Below are 20,384 nucleotides of genomic sequence, written 5' to 3' on the forward strand. Positions count from 1 at the left end.
GGCGGGAGTAATGTAGCTTTGACGTCCAAGTGGCCCTATGATGTCCAATTAAGCCACTTTATGCTGCAGTGATTATCACCAGGAGTAATTGGTTTGTCTTTGATGTTAATGAGCAGCTTGTATGAAAGGTGTATTGATTAATGACGTGTGAACAACTCTGGTTCCACCTGATTGGCCTACCCCCGCTGTCAATCACAAAACAATGAGCGAGGACGCTGATTGGCTCGGTTAGTTGGTAATTCCGTTAGAAACTCCCACAATGGGCAATCAGGCCAGACTCACTCCTGGAATCAAATGGAAATGAGATTTCCGGAGGGAGGGTTTACCAGGCTAACTAAGCCCTATTTTACAGTTTGTTTACTCGAAAAGAGCTTGAAAGCTCACAACGCAGACGCGTTGTGGTGTCTGCTATTTTCAATAAACAAAAAAGTTGGAGAAATGTTGTAACATTTGAAAAAGATCATTCATAATGAGTACTTTTACTTTGGCACTGTAAGTACCTTAAGTACTGCATATTGTAATGCCAATACTTTTGTACACGAGTACAATTTGAACACAGGACTTTTACTTGGAACAGAGTATTTCTGCACTGTGATGTTGGTACGTAAAGAAAGCTAGTGATGGGTGGGTCGTTCATGATCGATTTGTTAGTTCATTGCCGTGAACGTGAACAAACTCGTTCACTTGCTGAAACTGTTAAGTTCGCGCCATCGTTCATGCCCCTGATCAGTGATTCCCCTCCCCCCATACAAAGGACGGGAGGGCGGGCCGTATGCGCGACGTAATAATAACGCTCCCGCGATAGTGTTTTTCACTAGAAAACAGCGCTACCAAACGTGAACGAATCATTGCCGTGAACGTGAACAAAATCATTCGTTCTCTGAAATGAACATTTTTTTTCCCACCACTAAAGAACGCTTCCATCAGCACTGAAGAGTAGAGGACGAGACATTCCGTGTCACTCTGACACTCGGCTCCGTGGTGAAGAGGAGCAGAGGACATTGGCATGAGGTAAATGGAGGAGTCATTGATGCCGTGGAAATCCTCTCCCCGTGGTTAAATTGGACCCATTGAGGAGGACTAATAGAGCCCAACACTGAATTTCATTTCGTTTCACTCCCATTATTCAGTCTGAGAGTGCAGCCGTTTTTCTGAGATGGGGCAAAGTGGTACTCTTTGGCGATTGGCTCACATACTGGATTATCCCGATCGGGTCGTTTAGATTAGCAAAACGAGAAAAGCCCGCCTTCTACAGCATCACCAGACCCTGAATGCGAGGGCACATATAAATGTGTACATATTCGGCTAAAATAAAATGTCTAAAACATCTTTTGAAAATGGTAGATCTACAAGCTCACAATGCGTCGCATCGTGAGCTTGTTCATTGTTCATTTGCAGTGAAACGCGGCCAGACGGATTAAATGAATTCCGTGAGAAGACGATGACGGCATGCATGATGTGACATGTCTTGGTGTTCCTTCGGTCTGCCTCTCACCGTGATGTTTTCGTGACGGAACAGCGGGGGCCGACGGTTACCTCAGGGTTCTGCTGGAGACGGGCTCGTCCTAATGGTGTGAGGTGACGGGCCCACACTGTTAGGTTTTGTCAAGAATGAGGTGTTGATGATTGAAAGTGTCTCGGTGGGATAATTTTATTTGGAGAACGTGTTAACTAGGATTTTGTGCCTTCTATGGCAGTGGATCTCAAAACTTTTTCATGTCAAGGACCGCCCAAAATGATATGTATTTGGCCACGGACCCCCATCTCAAAATATCGTGTTCGCTAAATATTTATTCAAAGATTTGCACACATTTTCACGATTCTTTTTTTTTAAAAAGCGGATCTACAAGCTCAGTGCCGCTATGTGAGCTTGTAAATTTGCTATTTTTGAATAGCCAAAGAAATCTTGAAATGACACAGTATGCGTTCCCGCTCTTAATGGGTTAATATCCAGAGCCTATTGAGGAGCCCAGACTCATGCTGTACAGACAGTTAATATCAGTGGTGTAAAGTAACTAAGTACATTTACTCAAGTACTGTACTTAAATACAATTTTGAGGTACTTTTACTTCACTGGAGTATCTCCAATTGTCTATACTTTTATTTCTACTCCACTACATCTCAGAGGAAAATATTGTATTTTTACTCCACTACAATTATTTGAAAACTTTAGTTACTAGTTACTTTGTAGATATAAATGATTACATTATAAAACATACATTAACCACTTTAGCCCTATTTTATACATAGGCTATTTGAAAATAGCCAATCTACAGTACAAGCTCACAACGCGTTGCGACACGTTGTGAGCTTGTAGATCAGCTATTCTCAAACGTTTTAGTGATTTTACTTTTGCTACTTTAAGTACATTTGGATAGTGGATACCAATACTTTTGTACTTTTGCTCAAGTTACATTTTGAATTCCAGACTTTTACTTGTAACAGAGTATTTCTACATTGCAGTATTGATACTAAAATCGAAATCTAGAAGTGTGTGAAGTTGTTAACACCTCTGGCAGTCAGGGTAATGGGTGTGAACATTAGATAGATAAATCCACCTCCAGCCAGTGCCGCACTAGCTTAACCCATTAAGACCTGAAGCCGATTCTACATGTCTCCTAAATCCCAACAGTATTCTAAAAAAAAGTACTAATGTTTCTATATCAGTGGTGCTAAATCTTTTTCATGTCAAGGACCCCCAAAATGATATGTATTTGGCCACGGACCCCCATCTCAAAATATTTTGTTCCTGGGGGTCCCAGAAGCAAAGATTTGAGTTGAAATTGTTCGGTTTAAAAATATATATATTCAAAGATTTGCACACATTTTCACGATTTTTCAAAAATAGCAGATCTGCAAGCTCGTCACGTGTTGGACAAGAACCTTTACAAGACAAACAACAACAATGTCCTCTGGCAGATAAGGTTATCGCATTGAATGGCTGTGTGTACTATTGTCCAGGGAGCAGACATGTGCCTTGAGAACGTGCTGATCTGTTTCCTACTGTACCGTAGCTTCCTGCATCATCAACACAGACACTAAACTTAAGTTATAATAGCCTTCTGTCAGCACAGCCTGTGCTTCTGGTAAGTAGAGACCGGTGAAAGAGAGGAAAGAAATACAGAAAGATACAGAGAGAGGTAGAGCAGTGGTTTTCAACCCGTATACCCCCATATCAAGGTCCATTCATTATTCGGCAATTGAGCCACGGAACCACCATTTGATGAGATTTAGCCTCTCAGACCCAAAACTTGAATACTTCTTGTAAATCAAGTAATGCAGATGTTTAACAATATTCAGATCTATAAGGGTCCATTTGGTTATCAACTCTCCATCATTTAGCTGGGGACCACCTGGAGCCGCCTCAAGGACCACTTGTGGTCCCCGGACCACTGGTTGAGAACCATTGAGGTAGAGAACAGGGGAGAGCGCTGACTCTCTGGCTTCCAACGCTTACAATTCAACTCAAGGTGACTTTTTTTATTTGAAATACTGTCAATCTGACCGTACGTATACCATCCTTTGCCCCTACGGTCAAAGTGTTGTGTCACTGGGGACACTGGATGTATTTCTGACTGGGGTATCCCGACTGGGATGTGTATCACCGTGAAATTGACTAGTTACGTTATTCTGTGCGGATTTTCTGAGCTTTTATTTGATAATACAGTGTAAAGAGACTGGAAACACGGAGAGAGAGAGAGACTATATTGACATTCCCGACTGGCCGGGAATCGAACAGGGTAGAACGGATCGTCCAAGTGTGAAATTGACTTCTGAAAGGAGGGAGGGTCATCTGGATTAGAAGATGAGGAAAGCTGAGAGAGAGAGAGAGAGAGAGAGAGAGAGAGAGAGAGAGAGAGAGAGAGAGAGAGAGATACCAGAGTGTTCTAAATGTTTTCATAGTTTCATGGTCATAATCAGCATGCCTGCTGATTCCTATGCGGTTTTATCAACATATATTCAAGTGAGATGTGTTGGTTTTATAGACTATTATTTAACAGCAATATTAATATAGCTACCGATATGTATGACACCTGAATTTACCCACGGAATAAAGGTCTCTATACTCGAGACCAACCTGAGATCACCTTTTATTAACACAATTCCTGCCATACACGCATAAAGTCGTTCTATTAAAAAATTAGGCACGCTGTTTTAGGCACCGCAACACAGCTCTGTGATGATCCGTCGTCAATCAGAGAAGAAGTATGTGGATGTGACATTATTCCAAAAAAACGTCACTTCCACCCGCCCTGCCGATGGGATTTTCAGAAAAACAGCTGTAACTCAGTTGCTGTTTTTTGCATTGAAAACCACTGTTTTCAGCGGGCCCCAGCCCCAAAATGGCGGATTGCGGTTGGAATGTTGTGGTTCGTCTGAATACACAGATCCCTCCGCCTACCCCTTCCCTCCGCCTTTTTAGTTTTTTTTGGAACACAATGTCGCCTCCACGGCATTTCAAATATCATCGGATGAAGGTAATTACGCTGGCAAGGGGATAACAAACGATGTTTAATACATTGGCGGGTGATGTGTTAAGCCTCACTCCGATTACAGCCCGACATTTTATTGTATATTGTATGACAGACCGGTTATTAGTAAAGAACGGGATTCATTCTACTTTTATCAAACTAGCAGTGTTACATTTTGTTTTTCAAAGTGACCGCATGGCAGTTCTCTTCTCCTAATAGGGGCGGCGGTGGCGGCTCATGGGTAGAGTGGCCGGGTAGAGTGAACTGGAAAACCGCAAGGTTCCCAGTTCGATCCCGGGCTGGGGCGCTCCCTTAGAGTTAGTGTCGAAGTGTCCTTGAGCAAGACGCTGAACCCCTAATTGCTCCCGATGAGCAGGTTGGTGCCTTGCATGGTTTCCTCCGCCATCGGTGTATGAATGTGTGTGTGAATGGGTTAATGGCACAATCAATGTAAAGCGCTTCGGATAGAAGCGCTATATAAATGCACCATTTACCATTTACCATTTACTAATTAATGTAACTCCAATCTGGGACAGTTTGAAAGCAATTAATGATTAATTACTTAGGCTTTGAATCTAATTAGGGATGTGCACAGCTTTGATGTGCCACGGTGCATTCACTACGCTGCCAGTGACAGCTGAACTACGTTTACTCTATCAAAAGCTGCGATACTAACGCTATCCTGCTGGATTCTTCCTACATATTGAAACCTTTATTTATTCTCGAAAAGAGCATTGAAGTTCACCCTCATTTGCAATGTTGTCGAGATTACATGCACAAAAATCAACAATTAAGACACGTCCTGATATAAAACACAGAAACAACAACAAATAAAACCATAACAAAAAATGAGTTAAAAACAATTACATTTTGAAATTTAAGAGCAGGTTATTAAATTGTCCATAGGATATTCGGGCATTGATTTTTAGCGTGAGTTGTAGAGTGTTCCATGAAATAGGAGCATCAAAGCAGAAAGCAGAGTCACTTGAGCGGGTCTGGTAAGTGTTTTTTTCCCACTCTAACAGCAATGTGATGTATGGTGGTAACTCCCCATCAATAGCCTTAAAGGTGAACAGATACCAGTGCCTTTTTCTCCTCTCAGAGAGGGAGGACCAACCTACTGTACCTTCTCGTAGAGGATACAATGGTGAGTGCTGTTGCTTTCACGAGGAATGAATCTAAGTGCTGAGAGATAAACTGTGTCTAGGGGTAAAAGAGTGTCTATAATTTACACCACCGTAATCCAACACTGACATACAGTAAAGACAGCTTCAACAATCCTTTTCCTGCAGATCATCGGGAAATTCTGCATCATATCCAATGCTGCTGGTCACCACAAACTGTATAATATTAACGTCAAATCAAGCGTCAAGTTAAGGGGGAACGATTTCTTTGTAGGCTATTCTACAAACTTGCATTTCTATTTTTAAACAAAACACTCTGATATGAAACCATAAATCATAGTTGAGAAAGAGACATCCAGGAGACCACACAGCAGTGGAACACATTTCCAGAAAAACAGATGATTGATTATTTGGTCACTGTTGTGTTCACCATGGCTGTCTGTAATGAGACTGACTGCTGCTGGCTTCGCTGCACACTACACACTATGATACCGTTGCTGTGTTCAAGGCCATACACGTGCACACATAGACATGAAAGGGGGCTTGAACCCCTGCCCTTTTATACATCGCTAAAAAAGTGCCCTCTCTTGACTGATTTTATTTTCATTTTTTTAACCCAAAAATAAATTTCAACTGCTCCTAGCGGCCTAACGGTAAAGCCGACGGGAATGGTAGTGGATGTATTGGATGCAGCTCAAAGTTAACTTTCCTCGGGTATCTAGTTTGTCGATCGAAAACCGGCGAAAGTGGCCGCTTTCAAGACGTTTTGGCCATTATCTCTGGAACGGAAGGTCCAATCTTCTCAGTTCAAAGCTTTTTGGATGCGTGACTTTGAGGACATTAAGCACGCAATGATACCTTTTCGGATTTTGGGGGTTTTCAGGCCTAAAATTCTCTGGCTGTCTGGCTGCACGAGGACATTGTTAACACATTGACTGCCTAGATCGAGTTAACTCGATATTAGCTTTTCATCACTTGCCTGCCAAGATTGAGTTCGATTTTAGCAAAAAAATATATATTTTTTAACTTTTTTTTATTTTTATTTGACCCAAAGACCAAGGAGATATGAATTTTCGAAGATCTTTACTCTCATCCACTTCCTTGTTAACTTAAAACTTAAAAATTTTGTATCTCGGCTCCTGAGTACTTTTTTTTTTTTCATTGAAAAATCTCTGGCATGAATAACAATAGGCAGTGAAAATAATTCAGGCAGTCAATGTGTTAAGAGCATTTGAGTGGTCTGAAGACTACAAAAGGAGCATTTCTAAATTTCATTTCTATTTACATTATGGGATAATAGCCTCTCTCTCAACGGGTATAATAGTGATCACACTGGCAGCTGCTGAAAATTACATCTATCTATCTATATATACATTTCTAAACCCAACACCCCCCAAAAAAACCTGCCACTGTGTGGGACTAAACACAAACTAAACACAACATATCAATGTCACTAACAAGACACGCCACAACGTGCAGAATTACTACGCGTAGTCTGTAGGCCACTTCATACTGCTCAGCACACATCTGCCCCCTCGCAGCATAATTAATTGCGGCCAACACAAACTCACAACATTACAGTCGGCCATGTTGTTCCTTAGCGTCATCGCCGACCACCGCCCAACGAGACCCAAGTGAGGTCAGACAACACACTCCATATTTGGGCATAGCTCCATTGGGAACATCTCCTATTATGGCTTTATATATTATAGAGACCAACAAACACAAAGCACCCTCTAGTTACATTACATTACATTACAGTCATTTAGCAGACGCTTTTATCCAAAGCGACGTACAATAAGTGCATTCAACATAGGTACGTAACGAAACTACTAATCACCAGAAGTCCTAAGTGCATTCTCTTCTAAAACAAGCAACTAAGAGAATACCTAGCACTAAGGTAAAAGTGCAATATATCAGCTACCTACTTTCTTAAACAGATGAGAGAAGTAGGAAAATCCAATGAGCAAGAGCTAAAACAAATAAGTCTATTGAATAAACAAGATACAAGAAAACAAGAGCTCGTACAAGGACATTGTTAGGAACATTTGAGTGGTCTGAAGACTGCAAAAGGAGCATTTGTAAAATGCAGTCTATTTACATAATGGGATAACAGCCTCTCTCTCAACAGTTATAAGTGTGATCACACTGGCAGCTGCTGAAAATGCAGCAAATTGTTTTGGAAGCAAAATAGTGAAGATATTCAGGTGGGGATTTAATCAGAAACTCAGGAATCTGATTTTGACTGTGCACCAGAGCCAAGACTGTGACATGTAAACACAGACAATGCGTCAACTGACCTCTTTCAGTGTTGGGCATCCCCAGATGGATTGTGGGTATGGAGGGATCGGTGACATCGCTGTAGTATTCTAAAAAAGCAGCGTCTTTGCCCCAGGTGGCTTTCACCACAGGAACTGATGAAGAGAAGAGAAGAGAAGAGAAGAGAAGAGAAGAGAAGAGAAGAGAAGAGAAGAGAAGAGAAGAGAAGAGAAGAGAAGAGAAGAGAAGAGAAGAGAAGAGATTAGATGGACACAGAGATGGATTTCAAATCACATTCTACCTGACGTTGTATACAGTCAGTACACTACACAGTGCCTGACTTGTCTCCATGTGTTCTTCAGTGTATATACTGTACTGATTTAATTAATTCACAAACGCTAGTCCACTAGTAAAAATGTGGTCTATGTGTTTCTGGCAATATTGCTGAGCGCTCCTTTTGTATGACTGTGGCAAAAGTAATGTTCCACAAAAAAAGTTCATCACAAGCTGGCATGGTGGTGATGCATGGTTCAGGACGAAATGTCTGAAACGCACCCCATTATGCAAGACATTTCACTCTGTCATTGAATTTCAAGTAAGGGCTCCGGGCGCTGCTAAATTGCAAACAGGATCATGGGTGACTCATATTTTGACGATGTTTACCGTTTACAAAAAAGAAAATAGCCCATAACGGCTGGTTGATTTCAACAATGTTGGAAACAGAATATTTTCATCATTATGCAGATTGTTGCGATTTGAACAGGTCGATTTCAGCTGGCTGGCTAAGTGGCCCTGAAGCGCCATCAGAGTAAGGCCCCGTTTACACGACAACGCTCTCTACAGAAAAGGGCAAAATAAAGTATCAGATGTGCCGTCCGTTTAGACGGCAACGGTGTTATCAGGGGTTGAAAACGCAATAGAGTGAAACCCCCTTCCAGTGGAATACGCTGCGGCTCACGTCTCCATGCAACCAGGTCTATGAAAACTCAAAAGAAGCGACTAGGCTACGGCTATTTGAAAATAGCCGATCTACAAGCTCACAACGCGCCGCGATGCGCCGCGTTGTGAGCTTGTAGATCTGCTATTTACAAAAAAGAAGTAGTAATCTTGAGAAAATAAAAATAGGTCATTTTGGAAAATTTTGGAAACATTTTAACAACACAAATCTTGTATGGGGGTTTCTGGCACAAAAGATTTTCAGATGGGGATCTGTGGACAAATACATTTTAATTTCACATGATGTTTAAGAGCCACTGGTTTAAACAACATTAGGAAACAAGCCCAAATAAGCAACTACACTTTAGAAACAAGCCCCAAGTCGTTATAATAAGTGGACATGGCAACCCTACGTTGAACCACGCTGCTGCACTGGTGTATGTAAATAAAGGAAGTAGAACGGAAGTTCTGTCTTCGCATGCGACCAGTCTTCGCATGCGTGACTGGTCTATATGGCAGAGTCACACTGACACATGCCACCTAGCAACCTGGCATGCACACTACAGCGTTTTAAATCACTGGAGTGTCTCCGTGTAAATGCATAATAAGAAGTGACAACGCAACGGCACTTTGTCGTTTTCTGTTCTGATCGTTGCCGTGTAAACGTGGCCTAAGTGAAAGCAAATAACTCACATGGAGAGGCACACTCTAATGTTGTTTTGTATGGTAAATTGATTTCACGTTAACGCCAATCGACTCACAAACGCACACACAAAACACACGCATACATGCGCGAGCGCACACACAGTGTGTGCGTGTGCGTGTGTGTGTGTGTTGCTCGGCAGACAGCATAAACCAAGGACCAGTAATTTACTATGCCAGTGGTGGTGAGATATGATGACTGTAGACAAACCGCACAGCATCTGCTCTCATTTCTATTTTTCAAACCACTAGCACGATGGTCTCTCATGAGGATAAACGGTCATGGACAAAGGTTTGCTGAAACCTGAGATTGCTATTAGTGTTTGATTAAGCAACACTGCACTGCAAATACAGTATAAAGAAGAAGGGTTTGGGTTGTCAATTCTGTTGGGCAAAGCAGATGTTTTATGAATGTGGGGCTTGTATAAACTTTTTTGGCTTGTCTTATGGTAAGATACACTACAACGCACTTTAAAAATACAATATTCAATTCAACAGCTGTAGTCGTAGTGCGTGGGTAACGCATGCACATACGCGCACGTACACGCGCACACACACGCGTGCGTGCACACACACACGCACCTCGATCAGAGTGGAACTTTTGGCAAGTTTTCACAGCAACAAACAGCTTGTCCTTCTCTACTGGTGTTCCCTAGGGAACAGGGAAAAAACACAATCAAAAAGAACATTAGATGATGAGATGAGATAGAATGTACTGTCGACACACATCACACCCACACATATCTCCTCAGAGGCACAGAGCATAATCCACTGTAAGCAACCTGGAAATGATCCAGGGAGGGAGAGGCATGAATTATGAATGAATCAACACTGGGCAACACACTTGAAGTTGTCCTAATTGAGAGGCAGACAGTGGAAGGCTCACATCTTACATTAAAACTTGGAACAATTATTGACCTCTTTTGTTTTTGGCTTTTTACCCCATTTTCTCCACAATTTAGTCGGTATGCCAATTGATTCCTCCCACACACAAGTACTGTACTTAAGTACAATTGTGAGGTACTTTGACTTTACTGGAGTATTTCCAATTGTCTATACTTTTACTCCACTACATCTCAGAGACAAATATTGTACTTTTACTCCACTACAATTATTTGAACACTTTAGTTACTAGTTACTTTGTCCCCACACACATTTCTGTATGCACGTCGTCACAGCTGTTGTATCCAGCTGGCTCGGCTGCCGGTGAGGAGCCCGCACCGCACCGCTCCGCCCTGCTCTCGCTCACAGCCCAAAGGAGTACGTGCAGTGACACATTAATATCATCCTCCCCACCCGGCTTCGCTCCCCCGAACGCAAAATTGTGGTTTCGTATAGACGCTCGACAAAGCCGGATGCACCACATCACATTACATTACATTACAGTCATTTAGCAGACGCTTTTATCCAAAGCGACTTACAATAAGTGTATTCAACATAGGTAGGGAACGAAAACTACTAATCACCAGAAGTCTTAAAGGGCAAGACCACTTTGGTAGAGGTTTGGGTTGTGTATTTACCTTGCCATGATGTAACTCCAAAGGTGGCCAAGAAATAAAAAAAAATTGCTCCATTGATTAGAAATTGATCATTCATAATATGCTCTTCATTGACTTACATTGTAAGGTAAAACAGCTCTCAAAGTCACTCTTTTAGCACGTAAACGAATGCAAACAAAGTTGATTCAGACAATATAGAACATCACCAAACCCAGTACTGTTTATTTTTTTAATAAAAATGTCAACTTCCTGTTGATTTTAGCATTTTTATTAAGAAGAAAACCCGGACTGGATCCGCGGATCCGGATCTTCAAATAGTAAAATCAACAGGAAGTTCACATTTTTATAAAAAAAACAAACAGTACTGGGTTTGGTGATGTTCTATATTGTCTGAATCAGCTTTGTTTGTGTTCGTTTACGTGCTAAAAGAGTGTCTTTGAGAGCTGTTTTACCGTACAATGTAAGTCAATGAGGAGCATATTTTGAATTATCAATTTCTAATCAATGGAGCAATTATTTTTGATTTCTTGCCCACCTTTAGAGTTACATCATGGCAAGGTAACTACACAACCCAAACCTCTACCAAAGTGGTCTTACCCTTTAAGTGCATTTTCTGCAAAAACAAGCAACCAAGAGTATACCTAGCGCTAAGGTAAAAGTGCAATATATCAGCTACCTATTTCCTTAAACAGATGAGACAAAATAGCACAATCAAATGAGCATGAGCTAAAACAAATAAGTGTATCGACTAAACAAGATCCAATAAACATACAACAATAGAAAACAAGCGTTCGTACAACTAGTTAACAACAAGTAGGCCAGGCAGAGAGGAAGGGTAGTGTTTCCTGAAGAGGTGGGTTTTCAGCCTGCGGCGAAATATGGGCAGTGACTCTGCTGCCCTAACATCAGTGGGAAGTTCATTCCACCACCACGCAGTGCATTCGAACCCCTAGAGTCTAGACTCTGCGGTGGTGGGCAGGTACTTTACCACTGTGCCACCCGTGCGCCACAGTTATTGACTTTGAAGCAAATTGTGAAGCCGTGTGCAAAATAGGAACTTGTTCTATTTCTATATCGACAAAGCCATGATGATCGTATTCTATCGTGCTTTTAAGGGCTTCATACGCGGTAAGTGACTGACGCACCTAGTAATTAATTTTCAATGAGAGGCGAGCAGGCGGGTGGGCACTAGGTGGCAGCGGGCAATCTGACAGGCCTGGCATTAAGTGGGCGCGATCCTGTGAAATTGTCACCCTTTACTGAATCAAATGTATAATTTTCTTAGGCTTCATGGTTCGGAAAGCTATCTTTAAAGAACACAAAAGCTCTGCATGTAATTAGTTGAATGTAGGCTGATTGATGAGTCATCCCTGCACACCAGACGATTACATTTAAATGACGACTCTCCCACCGTTTGCACGGTGACGTTCAGCCTCCTCTTGGATGGAGGCTTATTATAGTCCCACGGTGTGGAAGAAAGAAGTCCTATAAAAATAGCTTTGTTCTAGCAGCCATCACTCACATGAACAGAACATAGCAACATTGCACATATAATATAGAAGCACAAACACACACACACACACACAGACACACACACACACACACACACACACACACACACACACACACCTTTGTTCTAGCCTAGCAGACATCACTCAGATGAGCAGAACATAGCAACATTGCACAGATAATATAGAAGCAATGTGTGTGTGTGTGTGTGTGTGTGTGTGTGTGTGTGTGTGTGTGTGTGTGTGTGTGTGTGTGTACAGACAGACACACACGGCTGCATGGGCCGCCTAGAAAACTGCTCAAGGTATATATTGTACAGAAGACACCGGAGCAGCTCGGACAGTTCGGACAGTTAAAGTACAACGAGTAATAACAGTCATTACTCATCTGCTGCAAACTGAACTGACCAGTCTGGGGGACCTCTACACCCAGCGCTGCCTCAATAAATCCCTGAGGATCATTAAAGACCCCACCCACCCCCATAAAATACTTTTTTCCCCTCTAAAGTCCAAAAGGGTGAAGGGATACAACATCCTCTCTGCACGCCACGCACCAGCAGGCTGAGGAACAGTTTTTTCAGACCGTTAAATGACAGTGAAAAGTGAATGCGCAAAAACTCTTTGTACTCTGCACTATGCTCTTTCTCTTGACATTCTTGCCCTGTGTTCATTGTTTATCGAGTGTTTTTAGGTTGTTTTATCATGTTTTTATTGTTTATTGTATTGAAGCTTCAGAGCGTAAGTTTTTCACATGTATGTATACCTAAACAGTGCATCTACCGTACGTGACAATAAAGTGAATCTGAATCTGAATCTGCTGACGGGTCTAATAAAGTATATACCTTGAACGGTAACCTTGCCCAGGTCCTTTCACAAAAATTACACCAAGTGAAACAAAATCCCACATTATGTTGCTGTCGTGCAGAAATCTACCATCTCCATATTTCAACGTTTGATGTTTTTTTGTTCATGCCCTGCTTTGTCGTACAAGCGTGTCACGCAAAAGTAGCAAAACCAGACGAAATATATATAGACTGACATATGTTTGATCATTCTGATTGATAATATCACAATTTAATGAAAATGTTATTTTAACCACATTAACCCTGGGCGTCCTGATTTTTGGGGCAAATTTGTCATCGTGCAAATAAGTATATACTGCAGCAGAGGTCTTCAACAGGGGGTCTGGGACCCCAACAGGCCACCAATAGCTTACTGTAAATCGCTCTGGATTAAGAGCGTCTGCTAAATGCCTAAATTGTAAACTGTAATAGGTGGAAATGGAGGTGAAGGTAACATTTGCATTCAATCACCAATAAAAAAACAGCATTGAAGACCTTAGGATAGACCCAATCTGGGAACCCATCGTCAAAAAAAAAGGAAAAAACAGCGCCCTCGGCTGTTTTTTTTCCTTTGAATTTGACTCTGGGGGGACCGCCCAATAGAATGTTGACAACAGGATGTTGGCCCGTTTGGTCCGCCCTCAGCCCTACTCTTCCCGTGGGGCGCCTATGTTTTCATTCCCACTAACAACATTTCTCCCACGGAACACTAACAACATTTCTCCCACAGAACATGGATCGTTTTGGTTATAGAGCACCGAAGTCTGACATAATTTACGCATCCTACTGTACCTGGACAATTCTTATATGAGACGATTCTAAGATGACCCAATGTTATTCTCCATAGAGAAAATACTTCCCCGACCCAGGGGATGAACGAGTGACGTCAGGACTTCTGTACTCTATAAGCCCACTTTGTTTCTATGATGGAAGAACAAGTTAAAATGTTACTAACTTTCCGGGGTGTTGTCGATAGATGCAGTAGCGCAGCTCGGAATCTGTTCTTGATAGATTAGGATAGACCTGGCCGCCTGCACTAGACCTCGCCAGGACACAAGTAAATATACGGTAATGTGCAATCTGTCTACCTTACCGGGTATCATAACTGCTGTTACTGCTGAAAGGGAGTGAGCCTCTCCCATCGTTGCGCATTATTAACCTTTATCGGTCTGTCAATTCAGGGAATCTCTGTATGGCTGTCTGTGTGTCCCGGGACACACAGCCAAACAGAAATACAATATTTATTTATGTTCCAGTGTTTAGTACCAAAAACACAATGACATTGTTAATCGCAATTATTCGTGAATTATATTGACAGCCGTCAAGAAAGAAGCCGAGAAACATCACGGCAACATCCTAAACAACAAGGCTAAAAGCCTGCCTCTTTAGTCTCCTTGTGAGCACATTGTACTCTCCATAAATATGAGAAACCAGACAAGTAAATGACCACACAAGCAAGACTATTCACTGTTAAGAACCCACATCCGAGGACACCTCAGGACAGTGACACCATTACCTATTCATGACACATAACAACTTAGAGAACGTTTTGGGACTTATAGTGGAATCATTCATCACTGGGACAGGATTGTCTTTCCTTCCCAGTGCCGTTTCCATCACTTTGTATGGCTCCCAATCCCCAACTGGATGGACATACGCGCACACGCACGCACACACACAGATATTTATCATTTTCATGTCCTTTGTGTAGCATTGCATCCATCATCCCACACCACCAAAGTCTCCAGACTGCCATTAATATTGTTCTCTTCTTCAACCTTGTTCTTTCTCTCTTCTCTAACTTCTGCCGCATCCCCGTCCCCCCCGCTCTCTCTCTCTCTCTCTCTCTCGATCTCTCAATTGCTAGTCAGGTTTGTGATAGGATGTGTGTGTGTTGCTTCACAGGCTCTCCGGGTCCGGCGCGGGTCCCATAGCCACCAAATATTATTGTATTAAAAGTTGAGTAAACATTTACTTGTTTTGACCTCACTCAACCTTCCGTTGGGTACACAACGTGGCCTATTTGAGTGGTGGACAATGTACACAACCCCATTACTTGAGTCAAAGTACAGATACTCTTGGTAAAATATTGCTCCGCTACAAGTGAAAGTCGCTCAGTCAGATGTTTTACTTGATATAAGGAAATGGAGTAGTTGTTTTTAAAAACACTTAACTATTCAAACTAGATTGAGGTGTTGTTTCCACAATGCATTTACAGAACCCTGTAAATCTCCTACCCAATGAATTCACTGATTTACTGTACTGTAAAACCACTATGCTGCAAAGACATTACATTCATTTAGCAGACGCTTTTATCCAAAGCGACTTACAATAAGTGCATTCAACGTAGGTAGGGAACGAAAACTACTAATCACCAGGAGTCTTAAGTGCATTTTCTGCAAAAACAAGCAACCAAGAGTTCTTTGTCGTTTTGAGTCGTGAGGCACTCACTATGGGAAACAGCGCCATCTGGCGATGCAACAGAGCTACACAATACGCTCCCGGGGCCCATTTCATTGGGCTAGAGGGTATGTCACGTAACCGGCTGTCCCTTCCCCTTTCCGGAAGGACATATAAGGGCTGGTCGTGACGTAGTACTTCCTCTTCAGTTCCTCTGTTCGCAGATGTTACAAGGCTACACGCTTGTTAAAAACTGAATTCTACATTTATTCGACAATTACTACACTTCAGGACCCAAAGTGAGAAACCAGCTTTAGCCCTAAAAGCGGAGACTAGGATAAGTCACCCACGGGTTTTCTCGCTCGACTAAACTCCAGAAAACTAACTTTATTCTACCTCGTGGTGAGCCGGTGTTAGCCCTTAGCTGCCTCTGAGCCTAGCCGCTAGCTGTTACTAGCTTCGGCTACCTCCACAGCGCTAACCCCCTTTCCCGCTGAGAAACTAACTTTATTCTACCTCGTGGTGAGCCGGTGTTAGCCCTTAGCTGCCTCTGAGCCTAGTCGCTAGCTGTTACTAGCTTCGGCTACCTCCGCAGCGCTAACCCCCTTTCCCGCTGAGCTAACTCCCCGAACAGAGCTGTTAGCCTAGCTTTTTGTGAGCCGACGTTAGCTTAAAGCTGTTCTTAGCCTAGCCGCTAACTTACTAGCTTAGCTGTTTGGCTGCTTCCACAGCGCTAACCCCCTATCCGTTGAGCTAACTCCCCGAATAGAGCTGTTAGCCTAGCTTTTTGTCGCTCTTTTCCACGATACTCGAACTGTGTTGCTTGTCTCGTCCGGCTCCCGGTGAGGCTGCTTCGTCACAGATACGGCCTGTGCCGGTAGTTTTAGTGGACACCAGCGGCTCTCGCTCTGTCCCCCCGAAACTAGCGGAGACTAGGATAAGTCACCCACGGGTTTTCTCGCTCGACTAAACTCCAGGAAACTAACTTTATTCTACCTCGTGGTGAGCCGGTGTTAGCCCTTAGCTGCCTCTGAGCCTAGCCGCTAGCTGTTACTAGCTTCGGCTACCTCCACAGCGCTAACCCCCTTTCCCGCTGAGCTAACTCCCCGAACAGAGCTGTTAGCCTAGCTTTTTGTGAGCCGACGTTAGCTTAAAGCTGTTCTTAGCCTAGCCGCTAACTTACTAGCTTACCTGTTTGGCTACTTCCACAGCGCTAACCCCCTATCCGTTGAGCTAACTCCCCGAATAGAGCTGTTAGCCTAGCTTTTTGTCGCTCTTTTCCACGATACTCGAACTGTGTTGCTTGTCTCGTCCGGCTCCCGGTGAGGCTGCTTCGTCACAGATACGGCCTGTTTCGGCTACAGCCGCAGCTGCTTCTTTCACTACGCGATGGCTCGCTACGGTCAGGCCAGGGCCTGTACGGGGAACGCCGAAGGTGCTAGCGGTGCTCGCCCAGCACCACCGCGACACTCCCGCCTCCCTACCCCAACTCCAGCTGCCACGAGCGGTGGCCCGCGGTAAGCTAGCCCGACCCCCTTCGTGAGCGGAGTACGCGACGTTGACCGCCCTGTTCCTCCCAGTGTCTACAGAGCAGAAGCAGGGTAGTTTTTTGCACATTCTGTGAGGTCAGTACAAAATATAATGCCTGTTTTTTGTGCCAATAAAATTTGTTACAAAGAACCAAACCTTTGCATTATTCAAACCATGTCGACATGAGTCCACAATGCTAGGAAAATGGTCGGTGCTCGTCCTCCTACACTGTCGGATACAACATGTTATGCATATCAACGTCAGTATATTGTGGTACTTAATGCTTATCACTGTGCCAATATGTCTGTCACACTTGTCACATATTGCATTTCCAAATACGGCTGGGATACGATATAATGCCTTAATGTCAATATATTGTTTTTATTGCCTGTTTTTGTGCTATTATGGTTGTTCTTTCACCACACCCTGCATGGTTCAGACACTATCTGAAATAAACCCATAGTGATTGGACGGAACCGGTTTCTCGGCCTTCCAAACACTGACGGGATACGAAGTATAATGCGTTTATCCATTATTTTTATATAATGTTCGCCATTATGCCAATGTGTTTGCTACACTGAATTGACTAACTCTGAACTAAGCCCTTAATGATTGGACGGAACCGGTTTCTCGGCCTTCCAAACACTGACGGGATACGAAGTATAATGCCTTTCTCCATTATTTTTATATAATGTTCGCCATTATGCCAATGTGTTTGCTACACTGAATTGAATACCTCCAGTGCAGATGGGAAAACCAGTCTCCAGCCTCCACAGCCAAACAGAGGAGCATGTCGCACTTACTGTAAGATCTGTGAAGAAATACCCTGTGATTGTGGTTTTACATGCGTTGAAAAGTACAAAACCTTGTCTTTTTCCAACTCCGCCTGTGTGCCAGGGAGAACGAGGACCGTTCTCGATGGTCTGCCTTTGGGCCCACAGTATCCGAAAAACCCCTCGTCGGTTTTTCAGATACGTGTGGGACAAGCAATCTGACCCCCCCCATGAGCCCACAGTATTTGGTAAAGCCGGTTCTCGTTTTTCCAAATACGTGTGGGACAGAAACACTGCATGTACTGACTCCATTGAAGGTAACAATAAAACCAGTTGTAAAATCAATTGTAAGAACGGTACCACCCCTGTCCGCCAGAGGGCGCCTTTGCACCTTGGCACAGGCGTCACGCCCGTTTTTACAACCGATTCCACCATCTTGGAGAGGGCGCCAAAACGCTTCTGCATCACAGGGCCCTCTCAAGATGGCCGAACGGAAGGTAAACAAGTTACATACTTCCGTGTCCGACCGGAGACGGACGTCGAGCGTCCCCCACCGGATGTTGACGTCGGGGAGGTACCGCGTACTGTCTCACGTGACCTCCCCGAATCCAACTGTTTCCTTTTCTGACCGGAGACGGACAAGGGGCTTCTCCAACCGGATACCAATGTTGGGGAGGCACCGCGTGCGGGGTCACGTGACTTTCCCGAATCCTTCTGTCAATCAGGTAACACCCGTACTGCCTCTATCGAGCGTCACACGTTTGGCAACGCCAGAGCGTGCGAGCGCGTCACTGGTCTCCATGACAACGGGCAGACAGCCGGTGGAGCGAGCAGTTTCTTTAACTCGCCTCAACCCACTAGCTCGCTGTCTAGCGAAATGGAAAGCTTGCGACCCGTCTCATTGGGTGCTGCGCACCATACAGAAGGGTTACAAGTTACAGTTTTGCATGAAACCCCCGATGTCAGACAAAGTGATTTTCTCCAGCGCGACGGGCGCAGCGGCAGTTACGTTACGAGAGGAGGTTCTCTCTCTCCTAAACAATGGCGCAATAGGAGAGTTCTCCCCAGATCGGAAACGCCTGGGTTTTTACTCAAAGTTTTTTCCTGGTTCAGAAAAAGGGGGGGGGTGTACGTCCCATACTGGACCTGAGAGGTCTCAATAAATTTCTAACGAAATTCAATTTTCGCATGCTGACGAACGCAGCGTTACTACGCACGGTGCGTCAGGGCGACGGATGGACCAGCATAGACTTAAAGGATGCGTGTTTCCACGTTCCCGTCTACCCGGTGCACAGGAAATTTCTGCTGTTGTTTTCACCTAGCGGCTACCTAGCCTCGCTTACGACAACACTGTGTTGCTTAATGCAGCAGGTACGTCAGTATTACACTGGTTTTCTGTACTGGTCAGGCTCAGTACAGCAGTAACACACTGTGGTTGTACCGGTCAGCTCCCCTGGACAACAACGTGATTTTCCACGTACCTTTACATGCCTCCTATGTCAGACACAGGATGTTCCTCATGCGGAGAGGTAATGCAGCCATGTCTCTGAGAGAGAGGGACTCTCTCTACTGAGCAAGGGCATCTTCAGAAAACCGTCTACGAATTGGAACCTAGAGGTTACTTAGGTAACCCCGTTTTTTTTCCCCAGTTTTTGGTACAACTGGTTTTCGTGTGTTTTCTGGCCAAAGAAGGAGGGGGGAGGCTATGTGACCCTTTCTGGATGAAGGGGTCTCATCAAGTCTCTTACGAAATTCAGGTTTCGTATGCTGATGACCGTGGCGCTCCTGCGCACGTTCGGTCAGGGGGACAGGTGGACCAACGTAGCCCTGAGGCGCGATTACTGTCGGTTTTTCACTGTCGGTTTCTAGAAGGAGCGTTTTTGGTTCCGTCCCAGCAGTCCTCCCTTATAGGGTTCTCACTGGACTCGACCACGCTCGCAGCACGTCTGTCTCAGGAGTGGGTAGACGGCTTCCTGTCCTGTGTGAGGCCTTTCCACGTAGGAAAGACAGTCACTTACAGGCTGTGCGTGCAGGTGGCGGGTCTCATGACTTCAGCCATACACCTGACCTGCCTAAGTAGGCTATTTTGGGACCTTTCAGAGGTGGATGCGGGCTCTCAGGATCCCACCTACCGTGGACCCTCGACAAGGTCTGGTGTCTCCACTTGCGTGGATTCACTTAGGCTGTGCTCATGCGCACCCTTTCTGTCAGAAGGCGTCAGGGGAGGCGCTGTGATCTCACGGACGGCTGTCACGACGGACGCCAGCCTGATTTGGACCAGGTTCGATCGACCACGGGTCGATTTGTTTGCCTCAACAGAGAACGCGAAGTGCTCTCGC

The 20,384-nt window shown here is 44.1% G+C and overlaps 1 protein-coding gene across 1 annotated transcript in view; it reads right to left on the reverse strand.

Annotated features, from left to right (window-relative positions):
• Positions 1-20,384, reverse strand: part of LOC311056855 (beta-1,3-glucosyltransferase-like) — a 62,017-nt gene that overhangs the window by 14,066 nt on the left and 27,567 nt on the right. Inside the window, exons 10-11 of the mRNA XM_084073694.1 lie at positions 10,076-10,145; positions 7,897-8,010 (exon numbers count right to left, since the gene is read on the reverse strand). Of these exons, the coding sequence (XP_083929820.1) occupies positions 7,897-8,010; positions 10,076-10,145 (184 nt within the window). The remainder of the gene's footprint in view (positions 1-7,896; positions 8,011-10,075; positions 10,146-20,384) is intronic.

Source organism: Gymnoscopelus microlampas (assembly GCF_963454915.1).
Source record: "Gymnoscopelus microlampas genome assembly, chromosome: 12".
NCBI lineage: Eukaryota > Metazoa > Chordata > Actinopteri > Myctophiformes > Myctophidae > Gymnoscopelus > Gymnoscopelus microlampas.